General features: G+C 41.4%; 2 protein-coding genes across 3 annotated transcripts in view; one reads left to right on the top strand and one right to left on the bottom strand.

The window, feature by feature from the left end:
- Positions 1–22867, bottom strand: part of LIMS2 (LIM zinc finger domain containing 2) — a 42468-nt gene that overhangs the window by 3692 nt on the left and 15909 nt on the right. For both annotated transcript variants that reach the window (XM_060768133.2, XM_060768132.2), the window contains exons 5-9: positions 11619–11768; positions 10859–11009; positions 8894–8986; positions 675–723; positions 473–548 (exon numbers count right to left, since the gene is read on the bottom strand). In XM_060768133.2, coding sequence (XP_060624116.1) covers positions 473–548; positions 675–723; positions 8894–8986; positions 10859–11009; positions 11619–11768 — 519 coding nt within the window. The remainder of the gene's footprint in view (positions 1–472; positions 549–674; positions 724–8893; positions 8987–10858; positions 11010–11618; positions 11769–22867) is intronic.
- Positions 13743–22697, top strand: GPR17 (G protein-coupled receptor 17). Its single transcript, XM_060768135.2, has 2 exons — positions 13743–14296; positions 18686–22697. Exon 2 carries the CDS (start codon positions 18714–18716, stop codon positions 19728–19730), a length of 1017 nt encoding a protein of 338 aa, XP_060624118.2. The 5' UTR covers positions 13743–14296; positions 18686–18713; the 3' UTR covers positions 19731–22697.

Below are 22867 nucleotides of genomic sequence, written 5' to 3'. Positions count from 1 at the left end.
AAGTAGGTAAGGTGCATTTGCTAGTTTATACTCTTGGGATGGCACAAGGAGCAATCCATTACGGATGAGTGTTGGGGAATGTGAGCTGCTAGGCTCAAAAATAACCCTCAGTTAGGGTAATTCCAGCAAAGCATGTTGTAGCTTTGTGCAAAAATGATCTTTCTGTTGTACAAAATCGCATAATTTAAAAACATTATACTTCTGGAAGCAGTGGTTTAAGGTTTTTTGTTTTTTTTAAAGAAAGAAATGTTACATGTCTATTTGTGCACAGGATAATTTTTCAGGTGGGAGTTAAATAAGGGTGAATTGTCCTTCCATCCACCCCTGCTTCATATGCCTCCTTTTTTTCTTATGGATGTCCTCCCCTTGCTCAGTTATTACTCTAACCCCAATGCCAGATGGCCATCATTTCTGTATTAACTCTCTGGATCATATTAATTTCCCATTAGGAGAGTCTCTGTTGGCTACTTACTTCAGAGTGAGCTTGATATTGCAGGTAGAGCAGGAGAAGCAGTTCACACACCAAGCCTTGTTGAGAGCAGATACCACTGGTGAAGAATATCACAGGAGGGGATTATCAGGCTTGTGTCAAATTCAGCAAAGACAGATGTGAAAAGCATCAACTGATGCCTTGTACATACAACAGCTGCACAGACAAACAGCCTCACACTTACCATCCCCTTCAATCACGTGGCTGCAGTTATAACAGACATCTCCAAAGAGCTGTGTAGAAAAGAAAAGGGGGGGGGACACCAATGAAAGACATGGCAAACACATCCTTTTCTAAATCAGACATTTGTACAAGAATCAAACTTACAGTCTTAATTCTCAAAAATACTGACCCCTGAAAGCAATGGTGAGACATTATATTTTTATAATGTGTGGGAGGTTTAGGTTCAGCAATACAAGTTGAGTATCCCAAAATGCTTGAGAGCAGAAATGTTTTTTATTTTGGATTTTTTCTAGATTTTGGAATATATGTATTTTTATATATGTACATAGTAGGATATCTTAGAGATGGTTCTCAACCTTACAGAAGAAAATCATTTGTGTTTCATATACATGTTATACCCATAGCCTAAAGGTAATTTCATGTAATAAAAGGTAAAGGTAAAGGTTTCCCCTTGATTTTAAGTCTAGTTGTGTCCAACTCCGGGGGTGGCGCTCCTCTCCATTTCTAATCCACAGAGCCAGTGTTGTCCATAGACACCTCAAAGGTCATGTGGCTGGCATGAATGCATGGAGTGTCATCACCTTCCCGCCAAAGGTACCTATTGAGCTCACATTTGCATGCTTTTGAATTGCTAGGCTAGCAGAAGCTGGGCCTAACAGAGGGAGCTCACCCTGCTCCCTGGATTTGAACTGCTGACCTTTTGGTTAGTAAGTTCAGCAGCTCAGCGGTTTAACCTGCTGCGCCACTGGGGGGGGCGTTTTATATAATATTTGTAATAATTTTGTGCATGAAACAAAGTTTGTGCATCTTGCACCATCAGAAAGCAAAGGTGTCACTATCTCAACCATCCATGTGGACAATTTCAGATTTTCAAGTATTTTGTAATTTGGAATTTCAGATAAGGGATGCTCTACCTGTATTGGTTTTTCTTTATTGTGGATCTGTTTATCTCTACAGGAAATGTGTAGGGAAAAATGCCCAAAGACTTCTTTTTTTATAATATTAATATGTTTTCTCAGAAATTAATGGTTGAAAAAAGCATTATATCATCAGGATGTTGAAGGACCATTCTGTTCTTAGATGTTGCCTTCAGTTTAGGTTTTTAGTCTGAATCTTGCTCGCCTGACAGGAATTTAAGCCATTTTATGGAACAACACATGAAATAATTTACTAGCAAACATCTAACTAGTTACTGCCACATGCCCCTTCACTTATTAACTTATGAACATACAGGATGCATATCTGAGCTTGCTCAAGGTCCAACATAGGATACAGCAACATCACTAAAATAGGATAAGTCTTTACATTATCTCATAAAAGTGAATGCATCCCAATGATTTCTATGGGAGGAAACAAAGAGACCCAAAACCTGGCATATATTCCTTACTAGCTTGGGGACCCGGCGCTGCCCGGGTTATGAGAGAAAGGAATTGTATATCAAGGCTGGTGTTTATCAGTTATTTATATGGCTCGCAGTGGTCTCAGGAAGTTAGTGAAGGTACTGTGAGTCCCATCGTCCTCCAAACTGCACCAGGATGGAGAAGTTTGGTCTTGATCAGTCATTGGATGAGGGTCACAGCAGTCTCAGAAAGTGAGTTAAGGTACTGCAAGTCCCATCATCCATAGTCTCCCTCAAACATCACCAGAATGTTGAGTTGGCCATGGGGGCTCTCTGTGCCAAGTTTGGTCTTTATTGGTATTTGGATGAATGTCACTGTGGTTTCAGGAAGTAAGTGAAGGTACTGCAAGTCCCATCATCCATTGTCCGTCCTCCTCCAAACAGCACCAGGATGTTGAGTCTCTCATGGGGGCTCTGTGTGCCAAGTTTGGTCTTGATTGGTCATTAGATGAGGGTTGCAGCAGTCTTGGGAAGTGAGTGGAGGTCCTTGAAATCCCATCATCCATAGTCTGTTCTCCCCCAAACCTCACCAGAATGTTCAGTTGGCCATGGGGGTTCTGTGTGCCAAGTTTGGTCTTCATCAGTCATTGGATGAGGGTCTCAGTAGTTTCACTAAGTGAGTGAAGGAACTGCAAGTCCCATCGTCCATGGTGCATCATCCTCCAAACCGCACCAGGATGTAGAGTGCATCATGGAGACCCGGTGTGCCAAGTTTGGTCCTTATCGGAAATTGGATGATGGTTGCAGTGGTCTCAGGAATTGAGCGAAGATACTGCAAGTCCCAGAATCCATGCTCGATCCACAGTCAAATCACACCACGGCATAAAGTGGGTCATGAGAGGTCTATGTGCCAAGTTTGGTGTTGTTCAGTCATTGTTGAGGGTCGCAGCAGTCTCGGAAAGCGAATAGAGGTACTTCAAGTCCCATCATCCATGGTATGCCCTACTCCAAACCACAGTAGGATGTAGAGTGGGTCATGGGGCCTCTGTGTGCCAAGTTTGGTTTTGTTCGGACATTAGATGAGGGTTGCAGCAGTCTTGGGAAGGGAGTGGAGGTACTTCAAGTCCCATCATCCATGGTCTGTCCTCCTCAAACGTGCACCAGGATGTAGAGTGGGTCATGGGGACTCTGTGTGCCAAGTTTGGTCTTGATCCGTCATTGGCGAGGGTCTCAGTGGTCTCAGGAAGTGAGTGAAGTGACTTCAAGTCCCATCATCCATTTCCATATTTTTCCAAACTGCACCAGGATGTAGAGTGGGTCATGTGGGCTCTCTGTGCGAATTGTGATCCTGATCCATCACTGTTGGCAGTTGTAATGGTCTCAGGAAGGGAGTGCAGGTATTGCAAGTCCCATCGTCCATGGTGCATCCTCCCCCAAACCGCACCAGGATGTAGAGTGTGTCATGGAGACTCAGTGTGCAAAGTTTGGTCTTTATCGGTAATTGCATGAGGGTTGCAGTGGTCTCAAGAATTGAGCAAAGGTACTGCAAGTCCCATAATCCAAGGTCTATCCCCGACCAAACCACACCAGGATGTAAAGTGGGGCATGAGAGGTCTATGTGCCAAGTTTGGTCCTGATCAGTCATTGGATGAGGTTAACAGCGGTCTCAGAATGTGAGTGATGGTACCGCAAGTCCCATCATCCATGGTTCATCCTCGTCCAAACTGCAGTAGGATGTAGAGTGGGTCATGGGGGCTCTGTGTGCCTATTTTGGTCTGTATTGGGAGTGTTCTGACCCAGCCCCCGGCCTTTCCTTTCCTCTCTTTCTCATCTCGGAATGTTGGGTTTGAGGCTGGCCAATCAGAGACCATATGCAAATTTCCTTCTCATGTCCCCGTTTCTTCCATGAACTCTTTTCTCCACCAGGGGCTCCTCTTGAAGCTGGCCAATCAGAGACCATATGCAAATAGCACCACTGCGGCAGCCAATCCGAATGTTGGAACTTTTAGGCTGGCCAATCAAAACGCTGGCACATACTCCTCCCGCCACACCGCCACACATCCGCCACATACAAGTTTTGACTTTTATTATATGTACTAGCTTGGGGACCCGGCGCTGCCCGGGTTATTACAGAAAGTGGGGTAATGGTGGTTCTCTATGCCAAGTTTGGTCTTTATTGGTCATTGGATGATGGTTGCATTGTTTTCAGGAAGTGAGTGAAGGTACTTGAAGTGCCATCATCCATGGTCCACCCTTCTCCAAACAGCAGCAGGATATAGAGTGGGTAATGGGGGCTCTGTGTGCCAAATTTGGTCTTTATAGGCCATTGGATGAGGGTGGTAGTGGTTTCAGTAAGTGAGTGAAGGTAATGCAAGTCCCATCATCCAAAGTCCATCCTCCTTCAAACTGCAGCAGGATGTAGAGTGGGTCATGGGGGCTCTGTGTGCTAAGTTTGGTCTAGATTGGTCTATGGATGAGGGTTGCAGCAATGGATGAGGGTTGCAGGAAGTGGAGGTACTTGAAGTCCCATCATCCATGGTCTGTCCTCCTCCAAACTGCACCAAGATGTAGAGTGGGTCATGGAGACTCTGTGTGCCAAGTTTGGTCTTGATCAGTGATTGGCGAGGGTCTCAGTGGTCCCAGGAAGTGAGTGCAGTGACTGCAAGTCCCATCATGCATTGACAAATTATTCCAAACCGCACCAGGATGTAGAATGGGTCATGCAGGCTCTCTGTGTAAATTGTGGTCCTGACCCATCATTGTTGGCAGTTGTAATGGTCGTAGGAAGGGAGTGCTGGTATTGCAAGTCCCATCGTCCATGGTGCATCCTCCTCCAAACTGCACCAGGATGTAGAGTGCATCATGGAGACTCAGTGTGCCAAGTTTGGTCTTTATCGCTAATTGGATGAGGGTTGCAGTGGTCTCAAGAATTGAGCAAAGTTACTGCAAGTCCCATAATCCATGGTCCATCCTCCTCCAAACTGCAGTAGGATGTCAAGTGGGTCTTGTGTGCTCTGTTTGCAAAGGGTGGTCTGTATTGGTAATTTTCTGACTCAGCCCCCTCTGGCCTTTCCTTTCCTCTCTTTGTCATCTCGGAATCTTGGAATTGAGGCTGGCCAATCAGAGACCATATGCAAATTTCCTTCTGTCATGCCCCTGTTTCTGTCATGAACCCTTTTCTCCACCAGGGGCTCCTGTTGAAGCAGGCCAATCAGGGATCATATGCAAATAGCACCACAGTAGCAGCCAGTCAGAATCTTGGAACTTTCAGGCTGGCCAATCAGAAAGCCGGCACATACACCGCCACACATCCGCCGCATACAAGTTTTGACTTTTATTATATACTAGCTTGGGGACCCGGCGCTGCCCGGGTTATTTGAGAAAGGAATTGTGTATCAAGATTGGTCTTTATCAGTTATTTATATGACTCGCAGTTGTCTCAGGAAGTTAGTGAAGGTTCTGTGAGTCCCATTATCTGTGGTCCATCCTCCTCCAAACTGCTCCAGGATGGAGAGTAGGTCATGGGGGTTTTGTCTGCCAAGTTTGGTCTTGATCGGTCATTAATGAGTGTTTCAGAGGTCTTGGGAAGTGAGTGGAGGTACTTGAAGTCCCATCATCCATAGTCTGTACTCCCCCAAACCTCACCAGAATGTTGAGTTGGCCATGGGGGCTCTCTGTTCCAACTTTGGTCTTTATTGGTTTTTGAATGAGTGTCACTATGGTTTCAGGAAGTGAGTGAACGTACTGCAAGTTCCATCATCCATCGTCCATCCTTCAAACAGCGCCGGGATGTAGGGTGGATCATGGGGGCTGTGTGTGCCAAGTTTGGTCTTGATTGGTCATTAGATGAGGGTTGCAGCAGTCTTGGGAAGTGAGTGGAGGTACTTGAAGTCCCATCATCCATAGTCTGTTCTCCCCCAAACCTCACCAGAATGTTGAGTTGGCCATGGGGGCCAGGTTTGGTCTTCATCAGTCATTGGATGAGGGTCTCAGTGGTTTCACTAAGTGAGTGAAGGTACTGCAAGTCCCATTGTCCATAGTGCATCATTCTCCAAACCACACCAGGATGTAGAGTGCATCATGGAGACCCGGTGTGCCAAGTTTGGTCCTTATCGGAAATTGGATGATGGTTGCAGTGGTCTCAGGAATTGAGCAAAGGTACTGCAAGTCCGATAATCCATGCTCGATCCACAGTCAAACCACACCAAGGCGTAAAGTGGGTCATGAGAGGTCTATGTGCCAAGTTTGGTGTTGTTCAGTCATTGTTGAGGGTCACATCAGTCTCGGAAAGCGAGTAGAGGTACTTCAAGTCCCATCATCCATGGTATGCCCTACTCCAAACCGCAGTAGGATGTAGAGTGGGTCATGGGGGCTCTGTGTGCTAAGTTTGGTTTTGATTGGTCATTAGATGAGGGTTGCAGCAGTCTTGGGAAGGGAGTGGAGGTACTTGGAAGTCCTATCATCCATGGTCTGTCCTCCTCGAAAGTGCACCAGGATGTAGAGTGGGTCATGGGGACTCTGTGTGCCAAGTTAGGTCTTGATCAGTCATTGGCGAGGGTCTCAGGTGTCTCAGGAAGTGAGTGAAGTGACTGCAAGTCCCATCATCCATTGACAAATTCTTCCAAACCGCACCAGGATGTTGAGTGGATCATGCGGGCTCTCTGTGTGAATTGTGGTCCTGATCCATCACTGTTGGCAGTTGCAATGATCTTAGGAAGGGAGTGCAGGTATTGCAAGTCCCATCGTCCATGGGGCATCCTCCTCCAAACCGCACCAGGATGTAGAGTGCATCATGGAGATTCAGTGTACCAAGTTTGGTCTTTATTGGTAATTGGTTGAGGGTTGCAGTGGTCTCAAGAATTGAGCAAAGGTACTGCAAGTCCCATAATCCATGGTCCATCCCCGGCCAAACCACACCAGGACGTAAAGTGGGTCATGAGAGGTATATGTGCCAAGTTTGGTCCTGATCAGTCATTGGATGAGGTTAACAGCGGTCTCAGAATGTGAATGATGGTACTGCAAGTCCCATCTTCCATGGTCCATCCTCCTCCAAACTGCAGTAGGATGTCGAGTGGGTCATGGGAGCTTTGTGTGCCAAGTTTGGTCTGTATTGATAATTTTCTGACCCAGCCCCTGGCCTTTTCCTTTCCTCTGTCATCTCAGAATCTTGGAATTGAGGCTGGCCAATCAGAGACCATATGCAAATTTCCTTCTCATGTCCCTGTTTCTGTCATGAACTCTTTTCTCCACTAGGGGCTCCTATTGAAGCTGGCCAATCAGAGACCATATGCAAATAGCACCACAGCGGCAGCCAATCAGAATGCTGGCACATACTCCTCCCGCCACACCGCCACACTTTTGTCCTCCGCATACAAACTTTGACTTTTATTATATGTATAGATATAGATAGATAGATAATGGTAAAGAGTCTAGGACAAAAAGAAAATGTCAACCCTGAACTCAAGTTGCCCTTTGGGAAACATGACTCCCTTTTATTCACTACAAGCATGAGCATGGTAAGGCTGATGATCTACTAGAATCACAGTCCATATTTTGGAAAGCATATGCTAACAGAGAGATGATTTTATTTTGCTACACTTTTGTTTTCTACTATGACCAACTCAACAGCTGAAATAGATTTCTTAATCTCCTATTCCCTTTCATAAAGATATTGAAAATTTTATTTTCTTCTGAGTTTTTGTTTAGTTTTGTAGTCATTTCATTATATAGTTTTGTGAGTTGGTATTTGTGTCATATTCTAATGTCTAACTTCTACTTTTGTTACACAATCAAACTTCTAACAGCCCAAATTCACAGGTATTTACAGTGAGATCTTGAACATTTCTCAGCTAGAAGAATGAGGTGAGGGCAGGTAGGAATGGTCCTTGCCCTGAAAAGAATGGAGAAGAGGCAATGGTGCACTTCCTACACAAAGAAACTCAGCCTTCCCATAAAAACTTTATGGACCTAAAGGTAACTTACCCTATTTTAAGTCTAGTTGTGTGATGGTGCTCATCTCCATTTCTAAGCCGAAGAGCCGGCGTTGACCATAGACACCTCCAAGGTCATGTGGCCAGCATAACTATATGGAGCACTGTTACCTTCCCACTGAAGTGGTACCTACTGATCTACTCACATGTGCATGTTTTCCAACTGCTAGGATGGCAGAAGCTGGGGTTAACAGCGGGAGCTCACCCTGTCCCATGTGTTCGATCCACCAACCTTATAGTCAGCAAGTTCTACAGCTTAGCAGTTTAACCTGCTTTGTCACCACAGCCCCGTATGGACCTGGTATTCTAGTAAATGACGATACAGAAATGAATCTCAAATACACAGTGAAACACACACTAAACTGGCCTACATTATGTATGTACTGCTACAAGTTCCAAACTTTTTAAAAGTTAGTTTTCTATAGATGAGAAAACATTGGAAAATTATGCTGGGTTTGAGAGATTTCTTTTCTTTAGAAATATGCAAACAGTCCACAGTGAAGAAGAAGCCACACTTCTTGAAGAGGCATCTTGCACCAGACAAGAGAACAACATGCGTAACACCCCCACCACTACACTCCAGTTTCGGCTGGGAAAGTCTTGGCAAAGACTCCCTCTTCTCTCCATTCAACTCAAAACTTAAGAACTGTTATTTATAGCTAAGGTTATTCAAAGCATGTTCATTTGCATTTCTATACCACTTGGTATCCACATTATCCTAAGCCTGTATCTATTCTTCTGTAGATTCCTATAGCTTGTGTTTTCTATATTTGAAACTTTTAAAGTCCAGACCAAGAATACATGTCTTACTTCATCATCTGAAGATAAAATTTCATTGTCTATTCTTTGTCAGAATGCAAACTATATGTTACAAAGGACATTGGACATTACCTGGTTGTAATGAGTCTCACAGTAAGCCAGGCCCTTTTTCTCATAGTGCCGATGCCCCAGAAAAGGCTTCTCACATTTGGCACAAACAAAATGCTGTAAAGTTAAAAGAACATATTAGGTCAAATATGATTTTTATTAGGAGAGGAACTAGTTCAAACTAGTAGTAAAGTATAGTAAAGTATAGTTTTCAAATCTGTGAATTTGTCAAGTGGGACAGCATTCTACGAGCATTCTCGTACAAATATTGATGTTCACAAAGAAGAACGTGTAATCAATTACACAAGCCAACAAAATCAAACTTTTTGCAATCATCAGAAATGAGAGTGGACAGTATATATACATTTTTATAATTTCAAATATGTCTTTATTTTTTCCATCACATCAATTTTTTAAAATAGGACAAATGGTACATTACAGTGGACTACTGTAAAGTGTGCACATTTCACATCATATTTGTGTAACACATAGGTAATTCTTAATGAGTTTTTTGTGCTGAATTCAGATCTGTGTTTATTTTTTCTCTGTCACGTTCGGCTCTGGGGGGTGGCACTCATCTCCATTTCTCAGCAGAAGAGCCTGCATTTTCCATAGACACCTCCAAGATCATGTGGCCAGTATGACTGCATGGAGCGCCATTATCTTCCTGCAAAAGCAGAACTTATTGATCTACTCACATTTGCATGTTTTCGAACTGCTAGGTTAGCAGAAGCTGGGCCTAACAGTGGGAGCTCACTCCACTCCCTAGATTCGAACTGCCAACTTTCGATCAGCAAGTTCAGCAGCTCAGCAGTTTAACCCGCTGTGCCACTGGGGGGGGGGGGGCTACTGAACATAGCATGAAAGAATTTATATGTTCGGTTGTTTATATTCCAATAAAGTTTATTTCCTAATAGAGATTAATCACTGGGATACATTGCACCAATGCTCCAATATAATATAGTGTGTTCTGGTTGCCTTTCAACTTTTTCAGGGCTGTTTATAATTGTAAAAGCAAAATACATCTTGACACAACCTCCCAAAAAAGAACTTATTATTTATATAACACAAAATAAACACAGCTGTGTTAGTTTGGGTCCAATAAAGACAATGGTTTCCTGGCACATACTACATAGTATAATACTAGTTATAACACCCAATCTCATGAGGGCTGTCTTGGCCACTTCATCACCTTACTGTTTCCCAGCCAGCATCATGCTACATCCCAACAACTCCCTCCACCATTCATATTTATCTACTCACCCTGACTTTAGGCAACATCTTTCCTCCTGCCTTTGTCCCCTAGTGACTATCCCTAAAACATGTCACAAGCTCACAAATTTTGCATTTTGATGACTATTCACACATACGGTTTCCCTGTAAGAATTTGTGTAGGGATAGCTATAACTAACAAATGTGAATCACATCATACTATTGTCAACATTATCCATGAAATAGATTTAATCAAAAAGCTTATGAAACCAATTTATTTATCTCAGTTAGTGAATAAGTTGCTACAACATTCCTTTTGCACATAGAATAAGCATATAACCATATAACTAAGATTAATGTTTGTGTACCTGTGTTGTGTCTATTTAGCACACAAACAGAAAGATTCACTGTGACTATCCCTATTTGTGGAGTCTATTTCCTTGGGAAGATTTGTCATTTTTCTGAATTGTGCACATTACATACATATTCATGAAAAAGCATTGCCAACTTTGGTGGGATCTTATTAATTGTAAAGCTTATTATCTCCAGTCAAAAAGTATTTTCATGTAGTATTGGCTTTCTACCAAAACTTGTAGGGCAATGTAGATCTAAATAAATACAGATAATAACTTTTCAGCCATCTGAAAAAAAATAGACTTCTATTGTTTTAAAAGAACTGCAATATTACTTTCAAATAAACTGGAAACATGAACAGTATGCATCTACAGCCATTCTGAAACATGAATTACACAGCAAATGGGAAAGGGAAGTTCTCACCTCCACATGCCACTGTTTCCCCAGAGCATTAACCACGCGGCCCTCAATGGGTCGACGGCAGGCCCCACAAATTGGGATTCCCATCTTGTCATGGCATGGCAGGCAATAGAGCTCCCCCTTCAACTCCCTGGCTTCAGCAGTCAGCTCTTTCCTGCACACAACACAAGGAATTACAACAAAACTTGTCCCAAGTAACACATGCTAACCTCCACTTTATATAATGGAAGTAGTTGGATTCTGAACTCCAGCCAAATAGGAGCAAAGAGAAGTTATTTTAAAAAATTAAACATTTATATCCCACTCCCCTTCACCTCCTACATTTCATTATTAATATCATAATCGTGACACAAAGTTTACAAATCCTACTTTATAATTGTCACTTTGATTTAAAGAATCTAGTTTCAAGCATGTTAGATAAGCCAGACAGAGTAGTAATTTTAAATGACTGTAAACTACAATATCCATCAAACCTGAAAGCTTTCACAACTAATTCTTCAAACACTATTCATGTCCAGCCAGGATAATTCCATTTGAACAATTCACCATGTTAGTGGAGATCTGAAACAGCTCAACACAATTGCAGCACTTCCCCCAATTTTCCAGGTCAGATACTTTTAGACTGCACACAAACCAAACTTATTTGTCAGTCTGCTTAGTGTCAGCAAAGTTTATTATGAAGATCTTTGAAGAATTCACAGAATAACCCTTTCCGTGTATTTGCACTTGCTCCTCAGGACTACGTAGAAGATGGTTAACATACCCACAGTGAGTGCAGCTGAAGTGATCCGGATGATAAGAGTCATTCCTGAACATCAGAGGTTGCTCATCAATTATCAAGTGGCATTTCTGGCAAATATATTTGCCCAGGCCTTTTGCTTTCTCACGATTGTGGCAAGGTCTGCAGAGGTGCCTAGAGGGCAGTTAGAGAGAAAGACAAATGTTGAGTGGCATCTTTCTGAGCAATGACAGAAATAATCTACACATGGTTGGCTGCTTTGCAACTATCCTTGCCAGGAAAATATGAATGCTGACTTGCAAAAAATGGCTGTTAGTGGTAAATAATGTTTGCTCTGGCATGAAGGGCACTGACTAATGCTAAACTGGCAAGAGTAAAGCTGAATTTCATTTTTCAATAAGAAAAATATCAGCACATCTATTCTAGATTTCTAAGTACAATTTTGATGTCCATAGTTTAGAAAAGGTGAAAGAAATAATTGAATCATAGAATCATAGAGTTGGAAGAGATGCTGTGGGACATTCAGTCCAACCCCCTGCCAAGAAGGAAGAAAATTACATTCTAAGCACCCCCAACCGATGGCCATCCAGCCTCTGTTTAAAAGCCTCCAAAGAAGGAGCTTCGACCACACTCTGGGGCAGAGTTCCACTGCAGGACAGCTCTCACAGTCAGGAGGTCCTTCATAATGTCCAGGTGGAATCTCTTTTCCTGTAGTTCAGTGGTTCCCAAACCATGGGCTGCGGCCCACAGGTGGGCCGCAAGATCTAAAATAAGGTCTGTGGCTGGGGGGGTGTGCCACTGTTGGAGGAGAGGGAGAGAGAGAAGGAGCGGGAGAGAAGGAAGGAGGCCAGCACCGTTGCCCTACTCACCATCCTCTTTCATTGAATAGACCACATCAGCTCTAGATTATTAAATATGGTTTTCTGTGGCCAAGTAGATGGCGACTACTGGATGGCATATGTTCTGTATCAGAAACTAGAGTTGATGTGATATATCCAATGCAATTTTCTGAATCAGCACCCCATATAACCAAACCGAATCCAAAGTTGACCAAAACTGATTCATAACTAATGGTACTAATGTTGGAGAGTGGTGCTTGGTCAAGTGGTCCCTGGTCAAAAACAAGTTGGGAACCACTGCTGTAGTTTGAAGCTATTGTTCCACGTCCTAGTCTGCAGGGCAGCAGAAAACAAGCTTGCTCCCTCCTCCCTATGACTTCCCTTCACATATTTATACATGGCCATCATGTCTCCTCTCAGCCTTCTCTTCTGCAGGCTAAACATGCCCAGCTCTTTAAGCCAATCCTCATAGGGCTTGTTCTCCAGACCCTTGATCCTTGATCATTTTCGTCTCCCTTCTCTGGACACATTCCAGCTTGTCAACATCTCCCTTCAATTGCAGTGCCCAGAAATGGACACAGTATTCCAGGTGTGGTCTGACCAAGGCAGAATAGAGGGGTAGAATGACTTCCCTGGATCTGGACACCATACTCCTATTTATGCAGCCCAAAATCCCATTGGCTTTTTATGGAGAAGCAAATTATGAATGTACCTTTATGAATACAAACAATGTGAAACAGATGAATTTCTGAACAAACTTTGATTGAAAAGTAGCTGGGACACCTGGGATCTAAGTTAGGCAGTTCTGTGGGCTTCCCATGAGATCAAGACAGGTCATTCAGCCTCTAGGGACTTCATAAGGGAAATTAAGCTAATAATAAATCTCAATACTAGAAGGCCCTTGTGTAGCCTTGTAGTTTTATGAGTCCCAAATAGAAAGTCCCAGTGAGCATAAGTAGAAAGGAATGTTAGTAACAATCCCTCTTCACAAGTTGTTCTTCTCTGTTCTACCCTAGAGCTGGAGATACTGCCATCCCAGACAAGAGTCACAGTCCCTAGAAGGAAAGCAGACAGCAAGTCTTTATAAATGGGGGCACGCAGCTGTGTTTCTCTCAGGATAAAGGAATCAGTTTTATTCCACACTGTGGAATGGAGTCTAATTATACAGGGCAGGACACTGAGACCCTATAGCCTGTGTCCTGAAAAGAGACCCTTCTCATTCAACTAAAGAAGGGGCCTTCAGCCCTTCCCACTGACAAACCATTATCACCCTGGCTCATTTGGGAGCCCCCCCTCTACCATCCTATAGACCCTTCCTCCACTGCAAGCAAAGGGAGGCCTTCGGATCACAGAGCCGTTTCTATGGCAGCCATCCTTCTCACCCCCATTCCCACTAGTATGGAATTATCCCCCCCCCCCTGAAATGTCCTGTTGTGTCTGTAGTACCAAATGTCCCCTCCCTCTCCACAACTCTCTCCAAGCCCTCCAAGACAGTCAGAGGGCTCCAAAGAATCAGTGTAAAAGGCAGAGCGGGAGGGAGGGAGGGGGAGAGAGAAAGAGAGTTTCATGAGCAGGACTAACACTGGAATATTCATAAATGCAATAACAGCTCCCTCTTCCAAGAACTCAGCTGGAATGAAAACTGTCTTTCACAACAAGTGTGTTATCTACCCTCCTCTTATGCGGACAAGATGATAATGGATTATCATCACTAACAGGGCTCTATATAGAGCAGCTTCTCCCTTCCACCGTGTTTGCCACTGTCTGTGCCTTCCAGATCACACAGTTTTCAGCTTTGCTCTCTTTCAGGCACTGCAACATTTTTTTAACCTCTCACCTTGAACGGATCTGAAGCTGCAAGAGGTAAGACCATTGGTTTCAACTTTGAGACTAACCTAGGAAAGGTTTTGCACTAGAAAACTTAGCAGATTCTCCCTTAGAACAACAAATAATTTCCTGGGGGTGTAGGTTTAAGAGTTTGGGTGATGGGAAAGTACAGTGGGTAATCTGTGCACCATATGAAAGCATTTTCACATACAAAATTTGTACTTAAATTGTTTTCTGCAAAGCAAATAGTATGTTCAATAATTTCTATTTTTCTTCTGCATTCTATCATACATGAACAACTTCTATACATGTTACATGTAGTACAAATGGTGCTAAAATACACTTTTAGCATTGTATGTGAAAATGGTCTAAGTGTAAAAACTCTTTTTAAAAACCCTAACAATCCGTGATATCCTCTTCAAGTTCATTCAATGAACCTACGTGAATTCAAGGCATAAGAATAAAGAAAAAGAAATGTAAGAATGTTGAAAGTAATAGATTGCTCCTGTTGACATCAAGACCTTGTGAAACCCAGAACTATCCAGAATATTGTATATTGTAAGTAGGAAGAAAAGGAGTTTTAATGAAGAGCACAACGTTCAAGAAGTTGTGTGTCCAAAGCTTCATTTCATACATCTCTTGCCACTACAGTACTGTGGATAGCTGCTAATTGAATACAGCATGGTCACACTTTTATAGCAACAGGTACTACATCTAGCAGCATAGTTGTAATAAAATGCAGGAGGAGGTGCCTTCTTATTAATTCTGAGCTTTTACAACAACACAATTTAAGATTTAATAAATCATTTCCAAATGCCTAAGATCCCATATACCTAATATCAATGGAAAGAGAATAATCTTAAAAGTTTGTTCTAGAAAAGTTTCATTATATTGTTGTAATGGAAAGACCAGTAGAATACCATGCAAACATTTCAGTGAATTGTACTAGAGCAACCTGGGGATCGGGACCCCTGAGGGGTCACGAGGGAGTGCCAGAGGGGCATCCAAAACCATCGGAAAACACAGTATTTTCTGTTGGTCATTAGGGCTATGTGTGGGAAATTTGGCCCAATTCTATTGTTGGTGGGGCTCAAGGGGCTCTTTGATTGTAGGTGAATTATCAATCCCAGCAACTACAACTCTCAAATGTCAAGGTCTATTTCTCCCCAAATTCCACCAGTGTTCACATTTGGGCATATCAGAAGTTCGTGTCAAGTTAGGTCCAGATCCAGCATTGTTTGAGTTCACAGTGCTTTCTGGATGTAAGTGAACTACAACTCCAAAACTCAAAGTCAATGCCCACCAAACCTTTCCAGTATTTTCTGTTAGTCATGAGAGTTCTGTGTGCCTAGTTTGGTCCATTCCATTGTTGGTGGAGTTCAGAATGCTCTTTGATTGTAGTTGAACTATAAATCAAAGCAACTACAATGCCCAAATACAAAATCACCCCCCCCCCCCATCCCACTAGTATTCACATTTGGGCGTATTGGGTATTTGTGCCAAATTTGGTCCAGTGAATGAAAACGCATCTTGCATATCAGATATTTACATTATGATTCATAACAGTAGCAAAATTACAGTTATGAAGTAGCAACAAAAAATAATTTTATGGTTGGGGTCACCACAACATGAGGAACTGTATTAAGGTGTTGTGGCATTAGGAAGGTTGAGAACCACTGTACTAGAGTAAATGCTTTTTTTTAAAAAAAAATCTTATTGCTAAGATTAACTGGCATTAAATAGCTCTCAAGACAGAGCTGCTTAAAATTGCATCCAATAAAATAAAACTTCAACATGTGAATCACACACTATGATAGAGTTTTCTTTACAGTACTGACAAGCTTATTCTGTGGAAGCTGGCAGGAAAACGCTGACCAGTTCCTCACGGGTGCTACATACATTAAGACAGCAGCAACAGATATGTAATACCATGTCACTATTCTTTTTTGTACTCATTAAGACAAGCAATGGGGCATCTTATGTAAACCCCTAATAGGTTTATAAAGAAATGCATACTTATCCCTTACATTACAGTGTATTATTGTTCAGGATGATTCCTGTAAGTGACTTTTAACTGTACCATGCACACTTTTTCCATTGCAAATATTTGAGGCAACAGTAAGAGTGCTCTTATCCTCAAAGGTTATCAGGAGTAATGAATTATATTATAATTCCATTAACTAAATTATAAGAACCTTGGAGGAACAGCATAACAGAGACTGCCAAATCAAGCCCATAATAATGCATGTGCAAAATGGGGCAAGTTCATGGGGCTCAGGGAGGATATTCCTCATCTTCTCGCTTTTCAAAAATGCTATATGGGAGAACCACTCTGTGGTCAGATGGTAGAAGGACACTTCATACTATTGAAAAGGATCTCTGTGTTCCAATTAGTGCTAGAATGTGTTCCAATTAGTGCCGAATAGCATTGGCTTTTACATTCTCAAAATGAGAACTGTTACCAGTCCTTATCCCAGAATTCCTTGCATCAACCTGAGGTTGTTTTTGTACCAGGCACTGTATGGCTCAATAGTTCAATACAAAGCATGTATGATCCAAAGTTCCACTACGTTCAAAGTTCACATGATGTAATAACTATGCTTAAAATGAAGTCTAATTCTACAACACTTTATGTTCTCCATACAGGGTTGTACTCTATTTGTAGTGTGAACTACAGTAAACCCATTGAATCAGTAACTGAATGGTGAGTCAACACATATGTAAATTCACTGATTCAACGGGTCTATTCTAATCAAGACAATCAATATGATTCAGGCTCTGACAGTTGCAAACTCCAACATGTGCTTTTTATTGTACTTAGCACATTTCCCTATTTTGTATAATATCCAACATGAAGAAGCATTCATTTTTATATTATATCACATTTATTTACAATGCATACGTTCTACCTTTATGTTGTATATAGCAGTACCTAGGAGATTACTAACAGCACAGTTAAAAATGTAATCTTATAAGAAGAAGAATCCAATTTATGGTTGCTTCAATCAGGAACTGTGGACATTACATTATGAAAAAAGAAATAGCTGATTATATTACTGAAGTCCAGACTTTATCTTAATGGAAGATACTAGGTCATTAATTTATGCATCAAATGTATTTCAAAGGCTTTCACAGCCAGAATTATTGGGTTGCTGTGGTTTTTTTGGACTGCATGGCCATGTTCCAGTAGCATTCCCTCCTAACATTTTGCTTGCATATGGGGCTGGCATATTCAGAGGTTCTGCTGGAAGTGAGGCAAGTGAAGTGTATATATATACCTGTGGAATGTCCAGGGTGAGAAAAAGAACCCTTGTCTGTTTAAGCGAATGTTGTAATTAGTAAGTGTGAATGTTGTAATTAGTAAGCTTGAATTGCATTTGAGTAGCCATGAAGTTCACAAAGTCAATCAGTGAGGGTATCTACATAGAGGTAGCCTGGCCTTGTTGCCTAGAGGGCGCCCTCTGTTTAGGAGGTGTTAGCTGGCTTTTGATTGCTTATTGTCTGGAGTTCTCTTGTTTCTGAGTGGTGTTAATTATTTACTGTCTTGATTCTGGTGTTTTTTTAATACTGGCAACCTGATTTTATTCATTTTCATGGTTTCCTCCTTGCTGTCAGGGTGGTCCAGAATTTCTGTTTTCAAATAATACTCTGTGTCCAGGTTGGTTTATCATGTGATCTGCTATAGCTGACTTCCCTGGTTGAATTACTCTGCAGTGCCTTTTGTGTTCTTTTATTCGAACATTATTTGAGAACACAGAAATTTTGTATCCCCTTAGGGAGAGATTAAGTGGGATATAAATAAATATAAATATAATAAACAACAGGAGTTTGTTAGCAACTCTCTTTACAAAATAGGAGTAGGGAAGATATTGTGGCCTGACAGATGATGAGGAATCACTCTTTTCAGCATAGTGAATGATGCACGATGATAGCAGATGTATTCCAAAATGATTTGGAAATTGACATCCATTCATTATGCACCTTTTAAATTCAAAGATGTCTCCAAACTGCTTCTGAAGACATAACAATGTGTGAGAAATGATACAGGCATGGTTCTTTTCTACTGTAACAGTGGGGTTAAGAAGAAATGCTACACGCTACTTACAAGATACTAAAGATCTTGATACTACTACAATTAGAACAGTTGGGGAAGGGGGAACAGCCATGGGCTGCTGCTCTGTAAAATATTCAACACATTTCTGTTTTGGTGGCCTTTCCTTTCACTAGTATGACAATTTTTAACCTGTGTTTCAAACTATAAGGTGGCCTTTAGGGAAACCATCAGAGATGTTGTAAGAAGGGAGGAAAGCCTACCTTTGTGTGGAGAATACCACTTTAGGTGTTCATTAAAAATTAAGCAAACAACGTATTATCCAGCTAGCATAATAAGATTACTCTTCGGGCTTTTTTCTTTTATTATTTCAGGCTCATATTCCAAGACCGACAGTGAGGAATGAACAGCCAAACAGACTTTCCAGGTTTTCTCTTCAACACTTCCCTGGAAAAATCAGAGCAATGTGGCAAGGAGACTCACATGGAGAACATCCTTTTTGCTATTTTCTACCTTCTGGATTTCATCTTAGCTTTCGTTGGCAATGCTCTGGCTCTATGGCTTTTCATCCGGGACCAGAAGTCAGACACTCCAGCCAACATTTTTCTGATGCATCTCGCTGTCGCCGACCTGTGTTTTGTACTAGTATTACCAACTCGGCTGGTATACCACTTTTCAGGCAACCACTGGCCGTTTGGAGAGATCCCATGCCGGCTCACAGGCTTCCTTTTCTACCTCAACATGTACGCCAGCATTTACTTCCTCATGTGCATCAGCATAGACCGCTTCCTCGCTATTGTGCACCCTGTAAAGTCCCTCAAACTCCGCAGGTCACTCTATGCCCATTTGGCCTGTGCTTTCTTGTGGGTCATAGTGGCCGTGGCAATGGCACCTCTTTTGTTAAGCGTTCAGACAGCTGAGATGAACAATACCACGATCTGCTTGCAGCTCTACAGAGAAAAAGCTTCACGCCATGCTCTAGTGTCCCTGGCTGTGGCATTCACCCTTCCATTTGTTACTACGGTGACTTGCTACTTATTGATTATACGAAGCTTGAAGAAGGGGAACCGAATTGAGAATCATCTAAAGGAAAGAGCCATCAAAATGATCGTCATGGTTCTTATGATCTTCTTAGTTTGCTTTGTGCCTTATCACATCAACCGCTACATTTATATCCTCAATTATGATGGCATGAAGACCTCCTGTGAAATGCAGCGGATTCTGGCTCTTGGCAATCGCATCACTTCCTGTCTCACCAGCCTAAATGGTGCCTTGGATCCTGTCATGTATTTCTTTGTCGCTGAAAAGTTCAGAGAGGCCTTGTGTGGCTTGTTTTGCAGCAAAAGGTCAGCAAGGCTACCATCAAGTTATGATGGCAAAACAAATGATAGCTCCTTAAGTGCTAAATCTGAACTGTGAAAAGATGAAAACAACTGTTTTGTTGTTGTTGTTTTTTAAAAAAGGACTTTTCTATCTAACACCATTAAAGCAGACCAGTGTGTCTCCAAGATTATAAACTCTTATCACATTTCACATTTAAGACAATATTTGAAACAATTTTAATGAGTGAAGGAAATATTGTGCTGGATGCCACACCCAAAATATTTCTGGCTCAGCTAGGGCAGAAAGTGTCCTCCTTTCCTCTTTGTTCTGGTCTTCCTTATTTTCTTTTAACCCACTGCTCTGTTCTAAATTCACATAACTGAGGGGCAGATTCTGGGGTTTAGAAAAGAAAGAAGGGGCTTTAGGGCCACCTGAACCAAGCCATTCTCTATCTAGGGCAGTTGTTCTCAACCTGTGAATCCCCAGGTGTTTTGGCCTACAACTCCCAGAAATCCCCAGTTAAAAAGCTGTTAGGATTTCTGGAAGTTGAAGGCCAAAACATTTAGGGACCCACAGGTTGAGAACCACTGATCTAGGGTTGTATGGCATACAACTAGTAGAAATACGGCTGGCCGTAGGTTTACACCCATAGAGGTTTTTGTGGTTATATCCAGGGCTTTTGAAAGTCATAGCCCCCTGCATCACAATTCCTCTCCATGAGAGGGAGCTGCATCTCACCCTAACCTGAATGTCAAGTCATAAGAAATTTATGCATATATATCACTGGCAAGTACTAATTTCCAGAAATTAGTATACAGATATAACTAGCATTCAGATATGTGCCATAAATGTTGTACTTCTGCTGCCTGAGATTAACACAAATAACTGAACAACTAGAGTTTGAGAAAGAAAGCTCTAAAAAGTCATTGTTGTCAAAAAAATCTGCAGTGAAGCATATCATATATTGTTTTAAACAAATGGACTGTATAGTTAAGATTTGATAGTAATTATATGTGCATGCTTTTTCCTCCACTCTTATTCGGTGCATTATGGAAGGATTTTCCTGCCAACTAACACTCCAGTTGTTCAAATATGAGGAAATTGAGAAAGGTAAGCAATTCTGCAGTCTGAGCTTTGAAAAGATCGTGGATTTTGCTGTGACAAAAATAAGAAAAGGAACTCTTCAGAGCCTCCATCACGTCAGCTTCAACAAAGGAAGAACATTTGGTTCATGTTACACCAGAAGCAATTGTCTGACTTTATTCCTAGGTACAATATTGGTATAAAATATCACCATACTTTTTAAATCACTTTTTTGTTACAACATGGGCTGATAATACCATTTTAACAACACATTTCGAACAATTATTTACTACAACTCATTTTATTTTATGTTTAAATGTTTATATGTATACATGTTTAATGAATCTCCCTTGTATCCATCTCATAGTCACAGGCAATTCAAACTTTTGTAAAGAATTTTCTACAAATCACAAATCTAATTCAGTTTAACAGCTTTGACCAAGTTGTTCTTATTCAGACTGAACTTACCCTATCCATCTGAACAAATCAAATATTTTCAGTTCCAAAAATTACACTAGTACTTCTGACTCTGTGGCAATGTAATATTGCTTCAATTTTGGTTCATCAGGTTTTTGCTATAATTTTGTATGGTATTGTTTACATCTCTGATCACAAGCACTTGCATTCTGCACAATAAATTAGTTATTCAGAAGTCATGTTTTCAATAATACCTGCCTAGGGGTCACACTGTGGATTCATGTGGAGTTTGGATGTTAGCTATAGAATTTTGACTGCTTTTTTACAATGCATATTACCTTGATCAACATATTTCCCAACTATTATATCAGGGACACCAGCCATTAATTCATCTTCTTTTAAATCATATTGCTACTACTCACTTCATGAAGGTTACATGAAAATCATAAGCAGGCTGTTGAAGAAGACTCATACTATAAGATAATCCATGTAATTTGGGCAGGGAAGCTGGGCAGTGAAATAAGATAACAGAGAACCAACTTCTTTGAAATGTGGCACTTGAAAATTCTGTGGATATCATGGGCACCAAATGACCAACGAATGGGTCCTAGCGCAAATCCAACCTGAATATTTCCTAAAATCCAGAATGGCCAAACTGAGTCTCTTTTACTTTGACCGTATCATGATATGACATAATTAATTAAAAGATATGATAGTTCCAATTCTGTATCTTCAACTTAGCTATATAATTACTTCAGTTTCATAGCTACCTAGTATTTCCCAGTAAAACACCCGCCTGCCCATCCTCACTTACTGGGAGCCACTGGGAATGACAGGAGTCTGTTATCCTGTCAATTGAGAAGGCACTGTCTGATGTTTCCACCCCCACTAGTGAAAGATCTCTGGTGCAACAGTCAGCTGGCTTCTTGTGCCAATTCCTCTTTGCTTCAGGGACCACTCACAGAGGGTGAGTAGGGTGGAAATGTCAGCCAGCTGCTTCTCAATTGACAGGTGAACAGACCATTGTTGCTTGCACCAGCTGCTGCCCAGTAAATGAGAACTGGGGACTTTCATGGTCCCACAGTTTCCTAGTTTTCTAAACTAGTGAACATGCAGGAATTGTGAATATGAACATGTCAGAATGCACAATTCTAGACTATATATTTGTAACTCCCTTAATTAATTATGTCAGATAATGCCTGATAAAGAGTGTAGTAGTAGAAAAAGAGAAAAACCATATTACAAGTAGATAGATTTGCTCAAGGAAGCCACAGTCCCAAGTTTCCAGGGCTTGACCAGGATTATTGATGGCAGAGTGTTTTGGAAGTCTTTCATTGCTAGTGCTGGCATAGGTCAAGGCCACCAATGAACAATCACAATGTATATACACATTCATTGGCCAGTCTTGAATGCTAGGGACCCAAAAGTTCAGTTCTGAATGTTGTTACAGTGATTCGCTGAAAATCTTTTTCTGTGTGACATTCTCCATATTATTATTTCCTATTATTTGTATTTTGCTTTCTTTTCTAACATAGTATACATTAAATGCATAAGAGAGTAAAAGTCCCTTGTCTTATTACTAAGCAATTTTTTTCTGTCCATCAGCATGATCTATACTCCAAAAGAGTCATTCTACCCATACTTGCATCCATGGCCCTAAGAAGTGGAAGCATTATTTTGGTTCAAATTTAATATGGACCAATCTAATCTGCACTCCTTGATGTAATGTGGGA

This window comes from Anolis sagrei, chromosome 3 (assembly GCF_037176765.1).
Source record: "Anolis sagrei isolate rAnoSag1 chromosome 3, rAnoSag1.mat, whole genome shotgun sequence".
Classification (NCBI taxonomy): Eukaryota; Metazoa; Chordata; class Lepidosauria; order Squamata; family Dactyloidae; genus Anolis; species Anolis sagrei.
Note: the sequence above shows the minus strand (reverse complement) of the source record. Positions and strands in the feature narration are given on the sequence as shown.